Source organism: Montipora foliosa, chromosome 4 (assembly GCF_036669935.1).
Source record: "Montipora foliosa isolate CH-2021 chromosome 4, ASM3666993v2, whole genome shotgun sequence".
Taxonomy (NCBI): Eukaryota; Metazoa; Cnidaria; class Anthozoa; order Scleractinia; family Acroporidae; genus Montipora; species Montipora foliosa.
This window is the reverse complement of record NC_090872.1, coordinates 29,456,670-29,484,099: the sequence shown is the minus strand read 5'-3', so window position 1 is coordinate 29,484,099 and position 27,430 is coordinate 29,456,670. Positions and strand designations below refer to the sequence as shown.

At 39.6% G+C, this 27,430-nt stretch overlaps 1 protein-coding gene across 1 annotated transcript; it reads right to left on the bottom strand.

The window, feature by feature from the left end:
- Positions 1-490: 490 nt before the first annotated feature.
- On the bottom strand, positions 491-27,430 carry LOC138001183 (eukaryotic translation initiation factor 5B-like). Its single transcript, XM_068847836.1, is given in 26 exon segments — positions 491-981; positions 1,737-1,898; positions 4,518-4,688; positions 6,444-6,576; positions 7,687-7,763; positions 8,479-8,610; positions 9,903-10,196; positions 11,595-11,777; positions 11,963-12,094; positions 12,251-12,392; positions 14,524-14,591; positions 17,158-17,268; positions 17,763-17,870; positions 18,831-19,016; positions 20,315-20,346; positions 20,676-20,736; positions 20,969-21,066; positions 21,821-21,874; positions 22,376-22,510; positions 23,519-23,621; positions 24,557-24,604; positions 24,946-25,241; positions 25,798-26,154; positions 26,157-26,543; positions 26,651-26,842; positions 27,412-27,430. Coding segments are annotated over 26 exon segments (3,789 nt in total). The 3' UTR covers positions 491-873.

The following is a 27,430-nucleotide window of genomic DNA, read 5'->3' as shown; positions in this document are numbered from 1 at the left end:
AATGGATAAACTTTTTGTGAGCTGAAGTGGTGAGACCACTCGCCTCTCACCAATCATGTGACCCGGGTTCGACTTCCAGACTTCGCGTGCTTCGAGACGTTTTCTTCGGTACTCCGGTTTTCCCCTCTGCTAAAAAACCAATGTTTGATTTGATCAAAGTTCATATATGCAGACGGTTATGAATATCGACGAGTTCCCTTGTTTTATGTTTTTGTTTGCTGTTTTGGCCTCGACGCTACACAAAACAAACTATATTTGTAAGTATAGCGCGAGGACAACCAATCAAAACTTTTCATTAATTTCTTCGCAACTAAGTTTCGAACCAAAAACAAAAGATTGTGAATGATGACGGTCAATTCAACATGAATTGCGGCAGCACTGTTCTCGCTTTTGTATTTCACAGGGTCTCAAAAACAGCCCGGGCATTGTTTGATGGCACCTATTTTCAACTCAAAACACATCGGTCGGCAAAAAAATGACAACAACAAACTCCACTTCAAAATAAAATTTATTGGTAAAGTTAGGAAAAGGAAGAGTCTAGTTTTGTGCTACCGTTGTGGCAGTGGCAATACACATAACCCATCCACAGGGGGAAAAAAAGATCGTATCAAAGGCTTAGTGAAGGAAGGCAATTGAAGTACGCTTCTTATTAAAGATGTTTTTTTTTACATCTCCCTTTGAGGAAAGCACAATAGTAACTCGCGGAAATAGATAAAAACTAATCATTTCAACGATTTCCCGTGAACACGAGCCTTACAAATGGACGGAAGAGGGACAGTCCTTCTTTCCTCACGCAAGAGAGGTTATCTCTACGCCGGATCGTCACATTTTTCCGAGAGGAGGTCACCCAGTTCCCACCCAGTTTAGTTGCATTTATATTATTTCAAATATTTTTTTCAATTCGATCATTAGCTGCCAGTCGGCTTTCTGCAAATCTTCTCTGAAATACTCCTTCACTGCATCGATGGACTCACGAGTGATCTGTGAAGTTCAAAGAAAGAAAACGAAAATAAACCAAACAAGCTACCCTGGAAAGTTAACTAAGCAATGCACTGAAGGCCGGAGGCAAATTCCCGTGTTATAAACAATCCCTCTCACTTCTTGCCTCTTACCAGACCGATTTTAGCCGAGTACCATTTAAACCAAACCTGCAAAATGAGATTCGTGGTAATTCGCACATATATCAATGTGTCACCTGTGTCTCCTTGAACTGCTACTATGACAAAAAACTCAATACTTTTTCTTTCGATTTCAAACCAATGTGAACTAAACACTAAGTGACCCAAGTTTAAAGCCTTGAATTCGAAACGACATGTTTATTTTAACTGGAATGTTCCTATTTAATGGTCCGCCATTACTAACTTTAAAATATTGAGAGAGCTGGGTCAAAGAGAAAATGACGTCGAAGACTCACAACAACAATATTAATTACAGTACACTAAACATTTTTCAGGTTTAAATTTCGTGACTGCTACGTACCGTTAAGGACCGCAATGATCCAAAGAAATCTCAACATGCTTTTTTCACACCTCAAATATACGATATATTATATGCTTTTTCAATGTTCAGAATTTCAATTACACGACAATAACCTCATATGTTTTAACGGGAGAATTGGAACAAACATGCGCTTTAGGCTCCACGGAACACTCTTAACGAGCCTCCATATCACGCTTGCATTTACCTCAATTCCACGCTCGTTCAAAACAGAAACAAGAATTTTTTCGCAACTTTACCTTGCTAACCAGGAGGTCTGTGTGATCAAAATGCCGGCCGTACATTTTTGGAGCTTCCCCGGGTGGAGATTCAATCTTGATGCAAACTTCCATTCCTTTACGAGCTTCGGGGAGAGGTTTGTGGTTTGCTTCAATTCCTGTCACGACGCCGATGTCTACAAACTGAAATAACACCAAAAAGAACTCGTTTTACACATAAAAGTGTTCAATGTCAGGAATCGAGGCCGGAGGTGACTTTGTGAGACAAACTTCACAGGTGAAGGGGAAGGTTAGAGTTTCCAAGTGGCAAAAGTACTCGCTTGTAAATATGGTTCGACTCTCGGACTTGTCTTGTGGGTCGCGTTTATTGGATTGTACTCCGCTCTGAGGTGTCTAATTATCTTTCACGATCTTCACACTGGCCAGCTAAGGCCAGTCCTAAACAAAAGGCATCATCTCGAGGCTCTGGGGAATAAACTCATATAAATCCTTATAGTTATTCCCCACAGCCTCGAGATGATGCCTACTGTTTAGGACTGAATTTTAATATATCGAAAATTGGTCTATTCGATCCAATAAAATTTCTAACCAAGTTCGAAGGCCGCACTGTAAGTTTGGGCCCGCGTTTTTTCCAGCTCAATCATGATTGCGGTGGGTCGGCCATAAGTTGAACTGCAAACACACCAGGGGGCTGTTTCTCGAAAGTCCCGAAACTTTACGGGCCATTTTCGGGTGTCACAATTCCCTTTGTATCTCAAGAACGGAGAGGATTTAATTCGTCAAACGTCACAGTTATTTTTCTTTTTGTTACCTTGAAAACACGTTAAAAGACCGGCTTTCCAAAACAAGCGGTTGGCAATTGCACAGATGGCTTTTCGGGCCCGAAAAGTTTTCGGGACTTTGGAGAAACGGGCCCCAGGGCCCTTTTGCTCAAAGCCCTGGGTTAAAGTGTACTTTGATTCTAGTTTACTTACCAGTGAACAAAGATTTCCCGAAAGATCTCTGCTCTTCAGTTGTGACTTTACACAGAAACACTATCCTCTACCTTTACTATAAAATAACGTTTTCAAAGCACTTTCCGAGGGAGAAGTTGAAAACTCGATTTATTTTTAATCGAGATTTAGCGTTAATCGGCTTTCGAACAACTCATTGGGCCCAATACCCTGGGTGCCAGAGGTTCTATTTTTCTTTCGCGAGGAGCGAGCGGTTAAAACGGAGAGGCGAAAAATTTGACCTCTGGTCGCGGCGGTTTAGAATCTCACTTCCATGAGTTGTGATTATGAACACGGTCGCTGATTGGTTTTTCCGAGTAAAAACAATCTAACATTCAATTTCACTGGTTGAACGGCGATAGTGAACCCCAGTGGTCACAAAACCGGTTTAGACCGCCAGGAGTGCTACGAAAACAAACTGGCAGTGGAAGACTGTGAATTCGAGCGAGTATTTAGAGGTTTGCACAGTACAATACACAGCAAATTCTGGATTTTTGGAGATTTTAGAATTGAAACCTGTTCAGGAATTTCATCAAGCGTGAGGATGTGTTTGTGGTCCTGCCAGCTGGATGCCGCAAATCTTTGATATTTAAACTTGTGCCGAAAGTTTGTTCGTGTTTGCATGATTGTGGATTCATTATCCAAAAGATGCTATCGTAGTCGTTATGTGTCCCTTGAATGATTCGCATATCCTAGAGCTGAAACCGTGAACACTAGAAATATCGTGCCTCGAGTAAGAAACTAGTCACGCGTGAGAAAACTAAACCGCAGCGACCGTCGGTAATTAGTCTGTGGTTTTCATGTCCCTTTTGATTGGTTGCTGCACGATGGCAACTGTCAAAATCAAATGTTCTATTCCCAAAGGACTTGAATTGGGTACAACATTGACATCACTGTAGAAAACCGGTTTGGCAAGATGTCTTATTCCGAATTTGCATGGAAGTGAGATTCTAAACCGCCGTGACCAGGGGCGCTTTCCATCGGGCGGAAATTTCCGGGAATTCCGGTCAGAACCCCAATGGAACACGCCATAATCCGAAAATATTTCCGGTAATTTTTGGGTCACCTCTGGAGGTGATCCAAAAGTGAGAATTTTCGGTACGAACCGGAAATTTGTGTTCCTTTTGGACAAGTTCCTAGTTCCAGATCCCTGGCCGTGTCTGTTTTCCCGCGAATTCGACTATATCGCGTCGGTGGTGAAGAAACATGGCGTATTTTGACAGCACAAGCTTCAAGTGTACAGAATGTGGGCTGGTTTCACAGGATATAGGGCAATTCTTGAACCATCAGTGCGCTTTGTCGACGTTTGGCGGTAAGTTGGAGCCTTGAGCCACATCGTCACGTGATCATTGGGCCCATGACATTTTCGGTACGTTCTACCGGAAATTTCCGACCAATGGAAAGCGCCCCAGAAGTTCGTATTTTTCGCCTCTCCGTTTTAACCGCTACGCTCCTCGCGAAAGAAAAATAGGACCTCTGGCACCCAGGGTATGGGCCCAAGAGACGTAACTTAAAGTACTGTCCCGGAAAAAAAGGTTAGTAACATCTTTATTATATCTCTCGATCTTTGAGTATTTTTTTTTTAAATCAGACTTTAAAATTTAGTCCGTAAGCTGGTCAATCAGTACAAGTAGTATATGAAAAATAGGCCTTGTTAACAATTTGTTATAATATCTAAGTAAACTGTTAAAATACCCTCCCCCATCGCCTACATCTATGGGCCTCTATTTCCAACGAAAAGCTGGCTTTCGTAAAACCAAACCAAATATTTTCGAGGCACTTCCAACGTCACACAGCACAGGATACCAACCTCTTGACTTGGGATTGTAATAGGAGTTCCCTCCTTCACAACGCCAGCCTCCACAGAAACACCAACCACGATAGGGCTACGAGAGTTAAATATATGCTGAGGCATGACACGAAGCTTGCACGGAAACACTGCAATGTGCTTGAATTCTTCCCGCTTCTTCTGCTTGAGTTCCTGATAAAGGATTACGAATTTTATTGAAACGTTAAAAAAAGAAACTCGTTTTTAAGAAATTTACGCAACCACAGCGTCAACTTGACCCTCGTTCCCAGGGTCTCTTCTCTGCCAGGCAGAGAAGAGAGACCCTGGGAACGGTAAACTTGGCTGAATCGAGATACAATGGCGTCGAGACTGACATGTTGATCATTTTCAAGTTCCCTTACAACTTCTTTTTCACCACACGTTTAAGCGAGCGCTCTGAAGTTTTGACAGCTTTCCAAGACAAAAGTTCAATGAAGTCAATCGCCGTCCGGTGGGGTTAGCAGGGAGCTTAAGCACGCCCGTTTTTGAGACGCGGACGGTAACCGGAAGAGAACACTTCGCGTGCCAGGATAGTGTGTATCCCAGATTTTCATACTGATCATTTTTAATGGGGAAAAGATATATAGATATACATGTAAATGTGGTTGTGTGAAGACAAGTTAAAAGAGAAAACAGCTCACTTCCGGTTGCCGTCCGCGTCTCAAAAACGCGTGTGCTTAAGCTCACTTTATCGGGATGGAAGACGTCAAAATTTACGACTTGCTGTGTCACAAATATAGGACCACACATTCTATTTTAACGCTCAAAAATGCTAACTAAGGTACAGATTTGGTATCCTGCTTTACACAAAAAATATTAATGAAAAAGTAAATAAACATTGATACAAATTTTTGGATGAGCAGAAGGACGTTTTCAGAAGTGTCGATCGACAATGAAATATTTTGCCATCAGGAACAACATTTGCGATATGAACCGCGAACATAAAAGGCTACCATGAGCGAAAAACAATTTGGGAAATTTTTGCTACGTTCAATTTTTCTATTGTATTTTTGGGTGCACAAGTAAATTGCAAAATCGAAAGTGTCATCGAATTCAGCGGGCGCCGTGATCAGATTAACTTGCGTGTTTACTGGTGGGAGGCGCGGTGGCCTCATGGTTAGTGACTCCGGATCGAGTGGTCCGGGTTCGGGTCCTGGCAGGGGACATTGTGTTGTGTTCTTGGGCAAGACACTTTACTCTCACGGTGCCTCTCTCCACCCAGGTGTATAAATGGGTACCAGCGTAATGCTGGGGGTAACCCTGCGATGGACTAGCATCCCATCCAGGGGGGAGTATAAAAATACTCCTAGTCGCTTCATGCTACTGAAACCGGAGATAAGCGCCGGCCTGATGAGCCTTCTGGCTCGTAAGCAGAGACTTTACCTTTTTACTCGCGAAACAAAGGATACATCCGTGTCAAAATGATGGCGAGACACCGGGTTTTTGTTTTTGTTAGTTTGGTTTTTTTTCCTTTCAAGGGTTATAAAGTTTGACAAGAAATGTGCGAATCGAACACAAAGAACACAATCACCTAACTCTTTTGAGGTTGACCATTGTTTCTGCAAAGTCAAAAATTTACTCTCCGAGACGATGTTATTTATCACCAAGTAATTCCATCGTTCTGAAAATAGCAGCTGCTTTATTAGTCATCAGCGTCACAAATTCTTGTCGATTTTGGGGCTCATTTTGTTGAAACTTAAGCACGCTTCCAACAGACCTGTTTACTTTAGTGATTTATGCACGCGCTGCGGGCCTATTGGCACCACGGACACTCTTACGCTCCTACGCTCTTACACTCTCACACTCTTACATTCTTACACTCTTCAACCCGGTGACATAGTGTTTAGTGCACTTACAGTGCACTACCACAAAAACGAAAACCACCCTCAGGAAGTCCTCGTTGCTTACCTCTCTATAAGCTGTGAACTTGTCAAACAAGTGATAAATAATATCGGCAGAGAAGATTTTCACTCCTAAACTGTCAGCCAACTCCTGTGCATCCCTCTCTATCCGCACATCAAAGGCCAAGATCACTGCAAATCTGGAAGAGAGTACAAACACAGCTTTAAAAAACAGGGCAACATCTAGCTTAAACTAACCCAATTAAAGGCATTTTGGGGTGTGTAACGAAATTAAGGATTTGCCTACGCCGAAAAAACCCGCCAAATGAAAATAAGTTATTTGCGCTGGCATCGCGATTTATTCTCTCTCGCTAACAACAGGGAGTGATCGGAATGGAAATTCGCTTCATCCTCATCATCATCATCATCTTGTCCTTTTCCCTCTGAGGGAAATGGGGCCGTAGTTCGCTTCATAATCTCAATGAAATGTCAGTCAGACAGGTATTGAGAATGACGATTATAATCAGCTCTTGATATAATACCAAATTCTCGTGACTGCTCAACAAAGAACTCTATGATACTAGTTAGGAGAATGAAAGTTTCGATCGTGCAAATGAAAGGGTTAAAGCCGGAAAAAACGAAGACGGAGCAAACGAGGAGGTTTTCTGCCTACAACATATATAACCTCTCATGACTGCAATCGTTTCACGACCATTCCTAGCAACCCAGGATAAAAAAAACCTGTGAAGAAACTAAGTACTATCCCGGCAAATAATTGGTATAAACGACTTGAACAACTCTGGAGAAAATTGAAGATTATCGTCAGGAGTTTACGTCGTTGTAAGAAAGTGAAAGGCGAAGAACTGTCTTCGCCTTTTTTTTCTCAGTGCTCCCTAATATGCACAAAGGAGACGCCACCAGGATTTTTGTTGAAATCTGAAGTGTTTTACAAACCTTGAATTTCGACGGTCTTTTCACGTTTTATTTTTAAGTCTTTTTTTGCAAAGGAAGACAAGGTAATCTTTTTTAATGTAAACGTTTATGACAAGTTATCGACTTGTTTTCCCCTACGATCAGTAAACCCTAACGCACAACCAACTTCGATTTTTCTCCCTGCCCATTTGTTAGACGCTCTGCAACATTTCACTGTTTACCCTTTGGCGCTCAGTGACACTTAATTTCCCTGCGCCTGCAAGCCATTTGTACAATTAAAGCTTTAACGGGGGTACCTTCACGAAGAGCCTTCGAATGATAACTCAGTTGGGCCTTAAACAGCGGACAAAAAAATGACAGCAACAAAAATAACATACTGTCCGTCATGTTCCAACATGGTGGAGCACTTCATGATGTCCTTCTTGTGAACTGGTCCAATATTAACTCCAGAGTACTAGTAAAACAACAAAACACCTCTTGTGTCATGGACGGAGACCAGAAGTGGACATTTCGCATGCAAGATACTAGCCTCTACCGTATTATTAAACTAACCGTCTCTAACAGTCAAAGACAATCAGCAATACTGAGATATATGATAGTTTCAAGAAAAATAAAATGGAAAACAGCACTACCGGTCTAAGAGACGAAATCATAAGCACCAGCGCGATAAGAACATTCGCGTCTGTTGTTCTAACAAAAGTCAACTGAGACGGCGCGGAAAAGAACTCGCTGACGGGAAATGCAAGACTTTGAAATGGCAGAGGCCGAAAACGAGATGCAAATCATTAAGGCCACGATCAAAACGACCTGCTACTGCCGTGCCGAACTCAATTTATCGTTCTTCGCGTGTCAGTAACACGACGTTTGAAACCAAGTTGCGCCATTGAAGTGCAGCAGGACAAGGTCTGTCGGGCTACATGACGATAACCGTATTATACGATAATAAAATCACTTAATCTGACGTCGGTAATTCTGCCAGCTCAGAAACTGGTAGCGACAAAAGCTGACACTGAGTACAGGAAACGGAGGAAAGTCGAAACAGACGTTGAAGTCCATCAGGAGGATGGAATCCGGTTCTTTAAAAGTCCCACAAACAGAGCACCAACCAGGGACGCCACGCAGATATTGCAGAGACGCTTAATTTTTTTAATATCAAAGTTACAACTCACAGGAATTTTCGATGTACGCAGGAATTCCAGCAGAGCCTCCAGTGATCCCAAAGTAGAAGCTTGTACATAAACTCCTCGGTCAGACAGCTTAATCGACATCAGAGTGTCGTTCAGTATGTTGGACACTTCTTCCTGTTTTGAGAAAGAACAAAGAGCCTTTCAGTATACGGCCAGTTTGCTCAAGTTAACGAACACACTGAGATTCTCCAAAAGCAATTAAAACGAGTTAAAATACATTCTAAGCCTAGCCATATGTTTTATTGAATTTTGAATAGAGTCCTAGACTCGAACACGACAACTAGAAGTTCGCCGACTGGGAAAAGACGTAAAATACATTTGTTAAATTTGAGGACGCCCGGCAAGGGTTGCCTCTCAGTGTGTTTCTTTGCATATGTAGGAATGTTGTTGTCAGTTTGCTGAGTGTGTGGAATTTGTTACTTAAATAATTTTGGGGAAATGCCGAGTGATTATGTTCATTTTTCTTAGTAAGTATTTAACGTTTAATGAATTCATTTCCAGTTATTTTCATATCCTTTGGTAAATTTAGAATACATAACATTTCTCCTATATATTTGAACTGCGAAAATTGAAATACATGAGAGTTCATCACAGTAAAAAAAGTTGCGAGGAAAGCCTGAAAAACTCCAGGCTTGAATTGGATTCGAACTTATGACCAAGCAATTACGCTACACTGCATCCATTACCCTGTTGCAAGAAATTACTGCAACTATTAATGACACAATTCAGTGCAAAACAGATGCATGTGTCGTTTACCTTCGATTCTCTTTTTAACGTTTAACTTAGTTCACTCTGTAATGATCTGTGTTTGTTTATCGTCTCTTCGCCGAGGCAGGATTTAACTTACAAGTACCTCGGTGGCACGCGACCACTACCCGCGGTAAAGATGAGGTATTGCCTCGTCTCGAGGGGTTAATACTTTCAGGCGGTACTGTAAGCTTGGAATTAAGTCCATGATGGAATTCCTCGAACCCTTTTCGTTGTGGGTTACTCCGCGCATTGCTAGTACCTATTACTGATAAAACGCGCCGGTACAATTTTGGTAAAATATCCGAAAACCAAAATTCACAGGAAAGCGTTTACATGTAAGTTTTCCAAGCAATTATTCCCAGCGCTGATGAATAAAATCTTAAATTTGATGTCTCCGAAAGAAAAGGTAACAGGAAATGAAACACATGTGACAGGGCATGCCTGGGGTGCTATTGTTTTCGCTTAATGAAACTTTGGCCAAAGGAAAAAAATGTTCTAGTTTGCAAGTAAATAAACTTAACTTCCAGGAGGAATAACTCGCCACCCTAACATAGCTTCCGTTTTGCCACCAAAGTGAAGTGCAGGCATAATTTGCCTTGAATTCAAAGGAGTGGATATCTGAAACTCAAATCCACATTCAACTAAAGTGCGGATACCTTAAGGAAGTCCACTTCGTCCGGTTGCTGTGCTACAAATAGAGGAATTCCAGCTAACGCCTTCTCCAGGTCCTTTGCAGCGATCTTTATTCCCTGAGCGCCTGGAAGGTCTTTGTGACTGATGTACTGGTTTTTGACCCTTAACTCCTTCAGGGGCTGAGGCGTGAGAAGGGCCCTAATCTGCGTCACAATAGGGCCCTCTATTCCCGCCACAACCATAGTGTCGCCCTCTTTGAGTTTGCCGTTCACAAGAATCACATCGATTGTTGTGCCGAGGCCTGGTAATGCTTTGACCTAGAACAATAGCCCAGTTAATAAACCGATCACCTGACTTTAATGTCATTTCGCCACCACAAAAGATAAAGGCAACGCGCAAAATACGAGACCATAATATACTCCGGACGCATTAATAACAATAATAATAATAATAATAATAATAATAATAACTTATATAGCCCCTTTCCTGAGCTCAAAGCGCTTTACATGTAAAATACTGTACTCTATAAATACAACAGAAAGCAGCTTAAATATCGCCCGTCTGGGAAAACCACAAATGAAGGGCTGTAGTACTGCGTTAACCCTTTGCCCGTGCGAACATGGTGAAGTTTTCTGTGCGGGCAAAATTTGCTCTGACGAAGGGCTAACGCTCAAATTCTTTCAAATTGGTGAGAAGCTATAAACCGTATTCATAAATGGCGGCCAACAAATTATTCTTTTGTCTTTGTGCTAATCATCCTCACTAGCCTCACTTTGGAGCATAAATTCCTTTGAATTTTGTTCTGCTAACGAGGCTAGAGAGGATGATTAGCATAAAAACAAAAGAATAATTACTTAGCCGCCATTTATAAATACGGTCTATACATGTAGCTGGGAGTATGTTTCAAGTTAATGTATTTAAAATTAAAATTTAACCCTCCTTGGTCATGCCATATGCGAATAATAATAACTCGGAGCAAACGAGAGATTTAATACCGTCACTCCCAAGATCCACACGCTGATTCTCCAAACTAATACCATAGATTTATTTGCTGGTTGGTCATGAGAATTTGATGTTCTACCAAGATAATATCCCCTAGCTGATGGTAATATTCATTCTCAATACCTGTCTAACGGACAGTATGCTGAATTGTCAGAAGAATTTACATTCTGATCACTACTGGTAGCCAAAGAGTTAAAACCCTAACCCCTCATCACCCTATAGGGCTTGTATGTAACCAAAGACGTCAGCACGGGCCTGAACAATCCGATACAACTACTTTGTAAAATCTTCATTTTCAGTATTTTGAAGCCTCGACAGTAATCAATATGAAATTTCCTTACTTGGTCAAAACTGTATGTAAGAACGATATATATATGAAGTAATAATAATAACTTTATGATTGACTCAATTACTGGGAAAGAACCAGTAGTTTACATTGTGGTCCAAAAAATAAACAATATTAAAAAATAAAGACATAAAAGTAGAAGTAAATAAAAACTATATATTATAATCTACAACTATTTAAAATTCTTTATATAGTTTAAATAATTAAAAAGTTTATTAATAATAAAATGATAGAGCTTGGAATTAGTTTCTAAATTGCAATTATAAATGTGTTTTCTAAAATTACTTAATGTTATTGCGCTTTTTCCAATGTTATCTAATGAATTCCATAGTCGAGTACCACTCGCATGAAAAGTACGGTGACGTACCTCCAACACCATGCTCTGTAATTCTTCCGAGAAGGACAGCCTCTGTGCGAGTCTAGTTTGCGTCAATCGCACCACTTGTGAGATAAGATCCCCCATACCATCCCCCGTGTGAGCAGAGGTGGGTACAAGGGATACATATGATCGCAGGTCTGGATTGTTGAAGAAAAGGGCAGCATTCATGGACTAAAGAAGGACAAAGACGAGCTATCAGACTGAGATGAAACGAATGATTAAATTGTTCACAAACAACGCCAAAAAGAGTGTTATTTGCCTTGAGCGCCGCTAATGGAAATTGTTGCCCACGTGGAAATTATTCTCCACTTTTAATATACATGTACTCCACATTTTTTCCGCCCTCAATAACTGACCTGTTCGGCAAACTCTTTTATAACAATCTGCACTCGCTCATCAAATTCTTGCTTGGTATTTTTCTTCTGCTTCTTGATGGTGTCCATGATACCTGAACTCGGCCCTCGCTTCCACTCGAACAGCCTGTCAACCTACAAACAAGCATGCAAACAATAAACATTTACAAAAGAATTAAACTGGGATAATTTACGATTGAGACTTCGATGCTGAACTGGGAAAGAAGACCAAAGCCACAACTGAGTACCAGGAATACATCTACTTGGCCTTCCACACTACCCAAAGCCCACCTTATTCAAGGCCACTATAAATGGAGTCTTCCTTTTTTTCAGAAGGTTGATTGACTCGAGCGTTTGCGGTTCCAATCCATGCATAATGTCTACGACCAAAATCGCCATATCACACAGGGACGATCCACGAGATCGCAGATTGCTGCAAAACATAGAATGTAAAAATTAAAATGCTGCCTCTATACTGGAAGTGTACTTGGGTATCAAGAATAAGTTATGGCAAATGCACTTTAGTCTGAAAAAAGTAATTCACATAAAATAGAAGATGTAATTATGGCAAGCTGGTAGATCTTTTTTAGTTTAGCCACAGACTTGAAAGCAGGGCTGGCTCTGTGGTGGGAGCACTTGCTTCCCACCAATGTGGCCAGGATTCGATTCCCAAACTTGGCGTCGTATGTGGGTTGAGTTTGACGGTACTCTAATACGCAGGGTTTTTCTCCGGTTTTACCATCTCCTCAAAAACCAATGTTTGACTTGAATTGAGTTCAATTGATCTGATTTCTAAGAACAGCGCCTCCCATAGGCCATTTCCGAGTTCATTTGTGATGGTAATTAGTTCTACTTTACATATGAATGGAAACTAATTTTCATCAGACTTCGCACTTCCACTCGCCTTGAAAAGGAGGCAGACCTGAACTCACTTGAAGACTTAACACATAACAAAAGTTCATTATCATTATCGAAACATGAACTTTTTACGAGGATAAAAATTACCCTATACCAAAAAAGTAAAACCCAAACGTTTTCGACACTACGGCATCATGATGCTGACCTAGTGTGGAAAACGTTTGGGTTTTACATTTTAAATATACTTTTTAGCCTTGTAAATAGTTCATATTTAAACTTAAGCGAATTTTATGGACATTATCACGAATCAAGTATAGCACAGTCCACCAGGTGATCTTAAAAAAGTTATACTTCATAGTCTTTAATTACCATAGAGAGCCACGGATTGCCTAATGAATCTCAGCAGTTTGTGTTTACCCTATTTAAAGAGACATGCTACATGTGCTGTTTTAAAGTGCCCCTGTGACCAAAAAATCAATTCATATTTTTCTTTGGATTTCAAAACTATGTTAACAAAACACTAAGTGAGCCACGTTTTAAGCCTTGATTTCAAAAAGACACCTCTTTATTTTAACTGTAATTTTCCTATTTAATGGTCCGCCATTACTAACGTTATGTTCTTGAGAGAGCTGGATCGAGGAGAAAATGACGTCAAAGGCTCACTAGTTTAAGAATGCAATACGTGTGAACGCTGCAAAATTAATATGCAGCACGGGGGTTTGGGGCTTTCAGACTTTTGAACTCACGCTTTGCATATATAATAAGCTGCGTTCACACGCTGAAATTTTAAGCTAGTGAGCCTCTGACGTCACTTTTCCCTGGATCCAACCGTCTGAGGTCCAATCGGTCAGTTTTGAACGTGAGTAATGGCGGACCGTGAAATCCAAAACTTACACTCAAAGTAAACGGCCTTTGGATAAAAATCAAAGCTCAAAATTTTGCCAGTCAGGTGTTAAGCAAACACACTTTCAAAATCTGAAGGAAAAAAGGAAGTGGTTTTTTTGATCACAGGGGCACTTTAAGGTCAAAAATGGGTAAAATCTAAATAATTAATTAGTAAACTGCTGAAACGTACAACATTCAGATGACAACGCACTGACAAGACGTGAAATATATTATGGTACAATAAGCTAGCTGTGTTTAATTTTTGGCAACTTTCTGATAACACCGTCTCCAAACTTGAAAAAACTGGCCAGTTTTTTTCAAGTTTTAATCCATTTCCATCCTCTCCATCCTTGGCTGTAAACGACAAAGAACAGCTTCAGTGCACTTCACAGGTTACTGGCCACAAAATTACCGTATTATTTTGTGGTCTTCATACAATTCAAAGATGTCTTTTAGTGTTTTGAAGTTTGACAAGTGTACTAGCCATGATACTATCCCTTTAAATAATCTTTCTTCCTCTGCTATTGACTGTTGGCGATGAAGGACACTTACGAACAATTTTAAAAACCCCGCAGTTCAACGGAAGCAGTGTCAGTAGGCCATTTCCGATTTGATGTTTGCTTCTCGTTCAAAGCGAGTCTTGGTGCTAAACCATTCAAATGATAATGAATTTGATTTGCATGAATTTGCATGAATTTGAATGGATTTGCAGCAGGTATCGCTTTGAAACCGAGGCAAACGGCAACTCGGAAATGGGCTATTAACACTTCTGAAGTTTTACTCAAGTCACAAGATCTCTAGCATGCTCTTCTTCTACTAACCTAAAGGATTCGTGTCCAGGTGTGTCTATGATTAAAAGACCGGGTAACTTGATGTCAAAATCTTGAAACTGAAAGATAAGAGAGAAAGATACAGAATGAATGTGAATGCCCACGAAATAAAAAATTGGGCCATTTTTCTATCGAGTTAACATTTTAATACAAACCGTTTACATTTAACTTCCCAATGGCACAACTTTCCAACTAGGCAACTCGAACGAAAATGCGTTCAGTTGATAACACGGACACCTTATGCCACCACTACAATTCAATTGGAGAAATTCACAGATGAAACCTGCTCCCGAATTTGAAAAAAATGGCAGCGGTCCCTTCCGAAACATTTTGAATTATTCCACGCTAGTTTGATGTCTGTTAAAAACGAGAATGGAGCAAAAGACGGAGTGACAAACTTTTCAAACCGCATTCGTCACGTACTAGCGAGAAGGAACAAAATGGACATGATGTAAACAGTTCAAAAACGGTTGGACTGGGTCCGAATTAAAGCCCAGCGCAAACGGACGCGACATTGTTGGCCAATAACTCCAAACATTGTTGGCCAATAACTCCCAACATTGTTGGCCAATAACTTTAAACATTGTTGGCCAATAACTCCAAACATTATTGGCCAATAATTTGCAACATTGTTGGCCAATAACTCGCAACATTGCTGGCCAATAACTCCCAACATTGTTGGCCAATAACTCCCAACATTGTTGGCCAATAACTCCAAACATTGTTGGCCAATAACTCCCAACATTGTTGGCCAATAACTCCCAAAATTGTTGGCCAATAACTCCCAACATTGTTGGCCAATAACTCGCAACATTGCTGGCCAATAACTCCCAACATTGTTGGCCAATAACTCCCAACATTGTTGGCCAATAACTCCCAACATTGCTGGCCAACAACTCCAAACATTGTTGGCCAATAACTCCAAACATTGTTGGCCAATAACTCGCAACATTGTTGGCCAATAACTCCAAACATTGTTGGCCAATAACTCCAAACATTGTTGGCCAATAACTCCCAACATTGCTGGCCAATAACTCCCAACATTGTTGGCCAATAACTCCCAACATTGTTGGCCAATAACTCGCAACATTGTTGGCCAATAACTCCAAACATTGTTGGCCAATAACTCCCAACACTGTTGGCCAATACCTCCCAACATTGCTGGCCAATAACTCCCAACATTGTTGGCCAATAATTTGCAACATTGTTGGCCAATAACTCGCAACATTGTTGGCCAATAACTCCAAACATTGTTGGGTGTTACATGTTGGGTCCATTTGCACACCCTGTTGCACGTTGTTGCACGAAGTCTGAAACTGGTCAAACGTTTGAGCCAACAACTCCCAACATTTATTTTGTTCTGTGCTCGTCGAAGCGTAGCGCAACGATGTTGGATCCGTTCGCACAGCTCTTCCAACATTGTTGGGGCTACGCACGCGCATTACATGTGGTCTCCATGGAGATAGCAACTCATTAACATGTTGAAAACAAGATGGCAGTTGAATTTTATAAGTTTACAATGTCTTATGGGTCGTATACTTCCCATAATACACTGCACGTTCTTACACCGCTGGAAGTTGTTGCGTCACAACTGCCAACAGCATCCAACATCTGCAGAACCAACAACTCCTTACAATGTTGCGAATTGTTGTGTCAGGGGTGTCTTTCGAAAACCGCTCTTGTTTCCGTTGTTTTTAAAGAAACCCATGCAAACTTTCTACCACTGGAAAGCTAATAAAATGTAGTATTTGAAAATGCCTTTATCTTCCACTATTTTATTTCAGAAAGCGAGCGCACTGAAGCGCTTAAACGCAAGACTGACCTTGTCTGCTCCGCTGAAATAATAACCCTTGCGTTAACAGGGTCATCCAAACAAAAAAAATCACTAAATAAATAAATAAATAAATATTGCTAGTGCTAATCACCCTTACTTGCAGTCGAGGACTGAATTGCAAAGGGCGCGGCTGACGACATCGGGCTGAAAGCATACAAAGGCGACTCTGGCTGCCGCTATACAGTCCATGTTTGATGTCGGAGCACAGCACCACAGCTAGATGTTAATTAGCTGTGAGGCGATTTTGATAAGGGAGGAAAACCGGAGTACCTGGAGAAAAACCTTCGAGATAATAAGCTAATAGTGTGAGAGGTTCTCCCAAAATTGTCAATAGTTTTCCCGTGGCATCCAAGTGCTTGACGTGCATACGAAAAAAATTATATTGGCCAACTTTACAATGAATTTTCTCAAGAAACAATTTAAATATGGAAAAATGCCACAAACAATTTCTGAGTGATATAGTGCAGTTTGTTTGGATGTCCGTCTTAACGCAAGAGTTATTAATTCAGCGGAGCAGACAAGGTCCGTTTCGCGTTTGAGCACAGGTGCTCACTTCCAAAATATAAAACGTGTAAGTTAAATGCATTCTCAAATGTTACATTTTATTAGCTTTCCAGTTGTATATACGTTGCTTGGGTTTATTTAAAAACAACGCAAACAAGAGCGATTTTCTCCAAGACACCCCTGAAGGTTTTCAGTAACCTAGATCGCTTCCAAACCACATCGTTTTGGTGCGGCTTCGAAGTGGTGTCAGTGGGAAAGCTACATTGTAGACGCCACTTGTAACTCACATCCTTGATCATCTTGGTTTGTTCTCTGATCGCGTCAACGGGAACCATAGTTGCACCAATCTGTTGAGTGATGCCGCCAGCCTCTCCATCTTGCACATGGGTGTGACGAATCTGCGACAAGAAAGTGTTTTGATTGCAATTCATACTTTAGATGATCATATTTTTTTGTCATGAATACAGGGACACCGCATCTCGACACGAACTGGGCAGCCCTGGAAGGAAGGAGAAGTTCTCCAACTTAAAAACAAGCAAACACGAAAATTACACGTATTTGCTTACTGAAAAGAGTTTCGCAAAGGGTTTGTTTTTGCATTAAAACTTTTGTGATTGGAAGAAAAACTACGCATTGTAATTGGATTAAAACCTCGACTCACTGTCAACCAATCAGAAACTACGAACAGGTGTGACTTCCTAGAACACGTTTCGTTTTCCCGCGCTCAGCGTCAGCAGCATGTATAAAAGTTAGGTTATGATTGGCCCAATTGAATGCCTGCCTCTCTTGTGATTGGTCAACCAATGCGTAATTTATTTTCCTTCGATCTTCCAGCGATTCACCGAAAATAAGCCCCAAGACACCACGAAATTACAAAAACAAACTCATGTACCTTGTCCAAAATCTTTGTTTTTCCAGTGTCTACATGACCCAGCACGCAGATGACCGGAGAACGCAGGTTGTCTGTAGTTCGGTTGGCTTCTGCTCTTTCACGTCTTTTCTGAAACGAAATATACGACAATGGTAAAACATTCTTCTGCTGTAAGCAACAAAAACTGACAAAATTAGACAGAGAAATGCTGGTTCTTCTTCATATCAATGGCACAAGGTCGAATAACTTTGGGGTTTCCATTTAAAAAGTCAAATCAATCAATGACGAAAAAATGTACCATTGAACCTTCTTCATAAATGTCGAAGACCTCAGACGCGGATTTTTTTACCAATTACACCTAGTGTTTCGTGGCTGATGTCGTTGTCGTTTGTAAAAAGGGCGCTTAATTAAGCAAGGCGACGATGACGGCGACTTCGAGGATGTTGTCCAAAAATATTATTTTCCGTTATTGTAATAATTGGTGAGAACGGTGTCCTTGGCCGCGTTTTCACGAGCGGTTTTTTAGGTCGCTTAGTGAGTGACGATCGAAAATTCCGTGAAAACAGTTCCTTTCCCGACTCGCTCAAAGTTAATCGAGTCGGCAAATTTCAATAGAATTCTCATTAAATTTAAGCCAGCAAACCAGGTAGCTTAGCTTAACAATGAGGAGTCGCTTGCGGTTATTCAAATCAGAAATACAACAGGCGCGCTATTTTTATTATTTTTATTATCGTATTGGCACGTGCTCTCTCCTCATTTAATCTTATCCGTGAAAACACATATCGTTTTTAAGTCGCTTAACGACGTCTGCAAACAAACAACTTTCTTGAATGTTAAGGCAGACAACGGCTGTCATGAAAACATGGCCGTTGTCAGGGTGAGAACGGCACAGATATGTACATAAATATAAAACGCACGTGCTAAGCGTGCAAATTACTGAAACTGATATCATGTGACGTTTTCATAGCTGTCGTCCTCATCCTTGTTAAGCTCCCATATGTTCATTTCTGTTCATCCAGGGGCGGCTCCTTTCCCAGCTGAAGCTGAAGTGAAATAGGGCCATTAGCCCATACACTAAACATTATTTACCTCTATTCTCTCCCGTACTGTTTCTGGTCTGGTGTCTTCTTCTTCTTCTTCTTCTTCTGATTCCTCGCTACTCTCACTTTCATCTTCATCCTCATCTGATTCACTTTCCTCCTCGTCTTCTCCTTCACTCTCCTCTGACTCTTCTTCACTTTCTGCAACTGTTTTGGCAGGTTCTTTGACTTTCACCTTAAAAGAGGATTTTTTAAAAGGGATGAAACCATTCAGACTAATCGTAACATTTGGGCAATCCAATTGATCAAGTCACGTGTCATGTGATCTGATCACCAGGGCCCGGTTCCTCGAAAGCCGATTAACTTAATCCAGGATTAGCGTAAACTTTTGTTTCACGTTTTCAACTTTTTGGTGAAAGTTTCTTTTGCTTATTTTTGTTTTTCAAGATTGACGTCTTCTCATGTAAAGTTCTGCCAAAAATCTGCGTTGAACAGCATTTGGGAGTAGAGAAATAAACTGCTTGGTTAATTTTTAATCTTAGGGTGCGTTCGATTGACCCTATTCCGGAATAAGAATACGTGGAGTAATGATTTAAACGGTATGTCTGGCGCTTTTGAAGCAACGAGGATAATAAAGATATGTTTAAAATAGCATTTTAGAAGGTGTTTGATAATTTTAATGTGAATCTCCGTAAAAACGAAGGATTTCTAACTTCTATTCCATGTATTCCTATTCCGGAATACGGTCAATCGAACGCGCCATTAGATTAGCGTTAACCGGCTTTCGAGGAACCGGGCCCAGGACTATACGTACTCTCATAAACCAATCTGGATCTTTGTCCAAAATTCGTACTTCCTCGATGTGAACGTCGTACTTCGGCTTGTCACTTTTAATGTATGATACATTGTATCTCATGTGTTTTATATCGGATCATTTTTATACCAACATTTACCTGGGTAAATATCATTAATTTATTATTCGTTGCCATCAAGAGTGTTGTTATGGCATGGGTGGGCTCCCCAGCACAGTACCAAAGGGGTCTATTCTTAGAATACCCGTTCCCGCGAAAATCAGTGACATTGCTTCTTCTGATTAGTTAAAATTGGCGGCCTTTTGTTTGATTCGCGCGCAAAGTGTATCTAAAAATAAATCAATTTGTGACTGTGCTGAGGGGCAAGGCCGCAAAGTGATAGATTAACACTCTGACCTAATTTAATCTTGTAGCCACACACAAGCAACACTCATATTATAACCATAACATGGTGAACTCCGGCTGATCCTAACCCCAGCTGGCAGGAGGCAACCAGTTGGCTGTAAAATTCTGTTTGACATGGCGTGGTGCACCAGAAGTTCATAATTTATTTTTCTTTCGATGTGAATGCAATTCCACTCAGTTTTAAGTAATAAGATAAATTCGACAAACTATGTCTTCGGATGAAAGTGTCTCTCCCGCCCCTTTGAATATTTAATACTACAGAGCACTTCAATCAACAAGAACAACATTGATTACAATATTTTAAAGTTTATTTTACCTTGACAGTATCTTGCGCCTCGGAATCAGGAACTGCAAGGTAAGAATGAAGCAAAGTGATAATTCCACAAAAACTTCAGAAAATAGTTGGTACGGTGAAGTCGCATTCATTCTCCCTAAAAGGCCTGTGGGCCTTGCGTGAGTTACTTGAAGCTGGGTGAAAACCGCAAGGAACCAAAACAAAGTCTTAATGTTTGAAGTAAAATGTTGCAATTGGTCACGATTTGAAGAAAGTAATGACAAAGAGACAAAAAAAATCTCTATGACACTTAAGCCTTAAAATGACAAACTCAATTTGGGGTCTATTGTAAAGCTTCATGTTTCTATTGCATAAAGGGTGTTTTGTGAATAACAAAGCATACCTTTTGAATCGGATTTATCCATGCTTTCTTCATCGGAATCAATATCCCAGGAATCCTTCACCTTCAAAACAAAATGTTAAAAGCTTAATTACATGTACTCGTCAAAGGTTCTGGACGCGAACGACATCGACGAAACCAAAGCAAAACCAAAGCAGGGTAAAATGAAAGCTGGAGTAAACTAAAATTTTTTATGGACTCCCCCTATAATTCAAAGACGTTTTAAGACCACTTGTTGCGTGTAAGACAATACAGTGTACATGTAAATCCCTTCCACTGAAAACAGTTTCCATCACCTCGTCTTCATCTTCTTCATCATCATCTTCTTCTTCTTCTTCTTCCTCTTCTTCATTTTCCTTCTCTTGTTCTTCATCCTCTTTGACTTCCTGATGATCTGTAATATTCACAATTAACAAACAAGCAACATGTATTTTCCTCCTTGGACTTACACATGTACAATAACAACAACCAAACTTTTTCCAGAAAAACCAATGTAGTAAGAACGGACTTCCCGAGCACAAAAAAGGCACAAAAATTGCTTCAAGCGACATAGAAAATTTATCACTTTTTTTCCCTTTGTACTTTTTCTGATTGTTCAAATTGTTCAAAAGTCGATTAACGCTGAGCCGCGATTAAATATCAACTACAGCCGTAAGGTAAGAATTCCACCCACCAAAAAGCCTCTGACAATCTAATTTTAAGCTAAAGGGAAAAGAAGAAGTCTAACTCGAAACTGAAGGCCAAAAATCTCGCGGAACATTAATTTTTTGATCTAAAATTAAGTTTCCACTAATCCAGGATTACAGTAGCGAAATCGGGCTTTGAATAAATGGGCCGTGCAAAAAACTATATGCATTTGTTCCATGGCAGCATACATGTATTGCTCGTAAGGGTGCGTTCGATTGACCGTATTCCGGAATAGGAACACATGGTACAGAAGTTAGAAATCCTTTGTTTTTACTTACATGTAGATTCACTTTAAAATTGTCGAACGCACCCTAAGTTTCTTTATTGATCTACAACCTTGAACTGTTATTAAACCTTGTTCTTTAAATAATGTAATTAATTAATGAATACAACGAATTTCTATGCAGATTGAATGCCACTTTAAGTTGAGCAATATTTTTTTCTTAATGAATTCCTGTTACCGTCAGGTTTCCGATCTTCCTTGACCTCAAGGGTGGGTTCCTCAACTGCAGCTCCTGAGGATAAAAGGTGATTGTGTAACACATCTGAGTTTTTTTCCGATACTTTCCTTTTACAAGATTAATAATATACAATGTACATGAAAAATTCTCCATTCTGATCAACCTCGTTCCCAGGGTCTCTCTTCTTTGCCTCCACTGTCGTCTCACAATGGAGGCAGAGAAGAGAGACCCTGGGAACGAGGTTGCATTCTGATTGGCTAAGAGAAATGCAGTTTCCAGACAAAACAGTGTAGAAAAGAGCTAATTCAATGCACTTTTTCTGATAAATTATGATTATCTTGTCTCACCGTTTTTTCATGTGTATTATTAAGTAATCACAACATTTTTCTCATGCAATTTAATAAAATGAATAAGCACTCGTAAATTTTTTCAAACACAGCAATTTTGTTTGTGATAAAGAAAATCGATTTTCCCCATGCTTACTTTATTTTATTTTGCAATTTAGAATTACTTTTACGGAAATAACAATACAGTTTTTCCATTAGTGAAACCCACCTGATTTTTCTGTTTTCTCGGTATCTTGTGAGACCCGATTTTGCTGTTGTCTTTTTGGTTTCTTATCACTGTACCGAACAGGTCGCTTTACCCCATCTTGCTCTTGTTGTTTGAAAGCTGAAATTTCAATCAAACCTAAAACAAACAAACAAATTAATCAAAACAACCTCTTAAGTAACTGCTAATCACTTCTAGCAGGTGTGAAAGAGCTAAAAAAGGAAGTTTCCTTTCCATTTCTAAACACAAGGACCGCTTTGTAAAAAGAAATTACCTTAATTAAAAATGCTCAATGCATCCAAATGAACCCAAAGGTGTAAATGTAGACTGATGTACAACATAGATAATTAATTTTGCCATGGCTTTCAAGAATCCAAGTTCATTATTCTAACAGTATCTCCTTTATGATTATGATATTAACTTTCCAGTTTCCAACTCCTCAAAGGCATTTTTTGTTTGAGGACGGAACGAAAAAGTGTCTGAGTTTAACCTTCATATCGACGCCATAATTTGAATGAAAATTCTCTCCAAGGCCTAGAGAGAACCATATCTTCCCACTACCACCTGAAACCTTCCATGGATAGGACTATAAAAACTATGGGACAAAAGTGACACTTTTTTTTTTGTTTTTTTTTAATTGATAACCATAATAATGGTAAATGGAAATAGATCTTTGATTCTGAATTACACGATTTCGGTGGAGCTGTTATCTTTAGGGGTAACCTTTGGCAAAGTTCATACATATATCAGATGCCTTTACAACAGAAATTCTAAAAATCTGGTCAGAAATCAGTTATGACGATAACATGACTTCCACCGAAAATTTGCTCTCTTTACCTCACTTGTGAGGATTGGAAATAAACATACATGTATTTACTACAAATCATGGTCTTCCAAAGGAATACAAAAGTGATGATCCTCCTCATCCTTTATCACAAATCTGCTTAAGGAGAGCTGCCGATAAACCACTGTTTCAATTTTAAAGGTCCCATATTTTTGTCTGCTCGTAAGCATGGTCATTGTTAACGATGATCTTTTTTGCTTATGTATTCATGATTATTCATAGACATTGGGTTTGCAAGGCATTTATTTTCTTCTTACAACCTCAATAAATATAATTCTTACAAGAACACAAATTGTCAATACCTTGTTGTTTCATTGATTCCAACATGGCCTGAGTCCTAGCTCTCTGTTCTTTTTGAGCTTTTGTAAGATATGTTCCTTCCTTTTTCATTCTGGCAATCTTTTCCTGGAGATGAAAAGAGCATTCATTTGGACAAGAGGCACCTATAATGACCATGACAATGACTGGCACAGGGTAAACAATCTAGGACACAAAGCGCCCCCCTGGGGTAGTCCCTTTATGAACCTTTTTTTTCTGGAAGTCTCTCGCCCTTGCCTTGTTGTAGCTACTACTTTACTTTAGCGTATGACCTTACCCTGTGCATGTCAGTCATTGCGCATAGCCAACCATGGTCGACAGAGTTATTATTATTATTATTATTATTATTATTATTATTATTATTGTACTTCAATTTGTCTCTATTTGCCTTCTAGGGTCAAAAGCAAGAAGAATTTGTTAATAAAGTTTATTTTGTTAAAATAATAATAATAATAATAATTATTATTATTATTACTATTATTATTATTATTATTATAAAGTCTCAACATCATGTTCTGGCTGTTGTCATTGCCGTCTTTTCTTCTGTTAGGCGAGTCATAACAAATGACCAAAGGCTAACAGAATTATCTCTTCTTCGCATTTCCAACACTTTCATCAATATCCTTGCAGTTCCCAACAAGGCAGTCTTTTGCATTACTCCAACACTGAATGGTATCCCTAGCTTTCCAATCCACCTATCAAATCCTTTGGTGACACTTCCAAGGGCTCCTATCACTACAGGTACGACTTCCACCATTTTGAGTTTCCACAGTCTTCTGATCTCTCTCTTCAAGTCCTGGTATTTTTCCTCTTTATTATTATTATTATTATTATTATTATTATTATTATTATTATTATTATTATTATTAAAGTCCTTTACTTCTACACTGTGGCAAGCAGTTACATGTACAGTGTAGTTAAACTGACTAATAAATATTACTAAGAACCTCTAACAAAGTATGCATCAAGGACAGTAAACCTCATCATGCACACCTTCAATGAATAAAATAAAACTATCCTACCTTATCTTTCTGCTTTTTCCTTTCTTTTCTTTCTTTTTCAAGTCGTAGCTGCAGCAAAATTTTTCAAAGTCAGACCAGCAGATACATATGTACAGCATACGAGGGTTAAACGAATGATTATACTGGCAATATTCCCAGCTAGACTGCATTCATACATTAGTTATGGTGAATACAATTTGCCCAGTACATAAATTGCTCATACATATAAACAGCCCCAACTTCAATTTACATTATGACTGCCTTTCTGCTCTGCTGTCAAACCCTCCCCAGACTTTCTGTAAGTGAATGTTCAACCAAGCTCAAAGTAAATGAACATCAAAACAAAAATGATGTTGTGCACAACAAATGAAAAATGTGTGTAAATCAGCAATAAAGCTGTGGGTGAATACCTTTTCTAGCCTCTTGTTCTCAGCTTCTTCTAGAAGCCTTTGTTTCTCCTCTTCCTCTTGCCTCCTCTTCTCTTCCTCCATTTTGATTAGTTCAAGTCGTCGTTGCATCTCCTTCAACATGGCTTTGTTAGGCTTTTTTGCTTTAGCTTCTTCCTTTTCTCCCTTCTTCTTCTTTTTCTTTTTACTTTTGCTCTTTTCACCTCCTTCTTCCCCACTTTCCGCACCATCTTTCTCCTCTCCTTTGCCTTCCAATTGATTTGATGCAGGCTTGTCAGTATCAGCATCTTGTACAATTCCTGAACGTAATATTTTATAAAAATTCATTCAAAACATTCAGGATGAAGAAAAGATAAAGATGAACAAAAGTACATCTTGCACAGGAGAACCTGAGGTCAGGGCTATGACATTTCTCCCTATAAAACAGGAGAATTAGCACCACAAATAGCACTAAGACAATAAAACACTTTATACAAGGGTTTATAAAAAAATACATATGTATATGCAATGCAAGCTATGCTATGAAAATCTGTAAACTTACCGTAAACATCTTTAAAGAACATGCACTGGTCTAATCTTAAACTGGTTTAAGTTTTCACCTTTAACCACAGATCTCTGCAGACTGTTTTATTAATCCACCATTATGGATGAGAAAAGAAATTGATGGGTAATGTACAAGACTTGTTTGCAACTGAGGATTCAATTTGCATACTTAGACAAATTCCTAAGACCCTTAGAAAGTTCTGTCAAAAAGAGGCAGAATGGTGCTTGTATTTTTTAAATAACCATCTTTTATGGTGTTGTGGATATACCGGTACCGGTATGTGTTACATGTAACATGTATCAGATTGTTACCTGAAAGATTTGATGTAGCAACTATCTCACTCTCCTTACCAGCCACTGATTCCACTGATTCTGTCTTTGCTTCTTGTTTGTCTTTCTTATGCTCCACACCAGCTTCTGCTTTCACTTCTCCCTTCTTGGCCCTTGCTTTTGCCTTAGCCTTTTCCGCTTCCTTTTTCAATTTCTCTCTCTCCTTTTTCTCAGCTCGTTTCTGTGCTGCTGTCTTTAATCCTCCCGTGCCTTCAAGTTCCATTTCATTTTCAACTTTCTTTGGACCTGTACTGTCTGGTTTACTGGCTGTCTCGATCTTCTCATCCTCCCCAGAATCTTCATCAAAATCAACTTCCTTCTTGTCTTTCTTTTTCTTTTCGATTTTTTACCAGCTGGCAATGCAAGTTCACTAGCAATTTCTGTACCATTTGTTTCGACTTTGTTTCCCTCACTTTGTTCACAACTAACCTCATTATCATTAATAGCTTTAGTTCTATTAGTCTCATCATTTTCTGTTGATATTATCACACTTTCACTCTGTTTAATTTTCTTCTTCTGTTTCTTGTTTTTTGAAATTGTAACCATATTCATTGCATCATCATCTCCTTCATCTCCACCTGAGCCATCATCTTCAATATCCAGACCCTGAAATCTTCCTCCACTGGATTTCATTTCCTGTTTTTCACTTGCTTTACTTTTCTTCTTTTGCTTTCTGTTTTGCGAAATTGTAACCATGTTCATTGCATCATCATCTCCTTCATCTACACCTGAGCCATCATCCTCAACATCAAGACCCTGAAATCTGCCTCCACTGGATTTCAATTCCTGCTTTTCATTTGCTTTACTTTTCTTCTTTTGTTTTTGTTTTGCAAACTTGTAACCATGTTCATTGCATCATCATCTCCTTCATCTCCATCTGAGCCATCATCCTCAACATCAAGACCCTGAAATCTGCCTCCACTGGATTTCACTTCCTGTTTTTCACTTGCTTTACTTTTCTTCTTTTGTTTTTTGCTTTGTGAAATTGTAACAATGTTCACTGCATCATCATCTCCTTCATCTCCACCTGAACCAACATCTTCAATATCCAGACCCTGAAATCTCCCTCCACCAGATTTTTATTTCCTGTTTTTTCACTCCCGTTTACTTTTCTTCTTTGTTTTTTTGTTTTGTGAAATGTTAACCATGTTCACAGCACCATCATCTCCTTCATCTTTACCTGAGCCATCATCTTCATATCAAGACCCTGAAACCTGCCTCCACTTGTTCTCTTTCCCTGGGTTCAAAACAAAACATGATTTGTGTATTTTGTTGTCAAACCATTAAAAGAAAGTTCCAAGTAAGCAAGTTCAAGAACCAGCACCTATGGCATCACCATCAAGTGCATGGGAAGTGCTCCAGTCTAGCCACTGCATGGCTCAAAATTAGAAAATTACTTTATTGTATTGCCAGCAGTGTAACAAAAGAAAATATTGTTACTATGTATGTGCCTGCAATACACATTATAGAAACTGCTGAAACTGGTAATGATGGAAGGAGGGAACAGCATTGAGCAGGTAATAATTTCAGGGGTGTAGCTACATTGAAGGCTTTTTCAGAGGGTGGGTCACACTCTCTGAAACCCAGGGTACTTACCAGTTTGCCAAGTCGACAT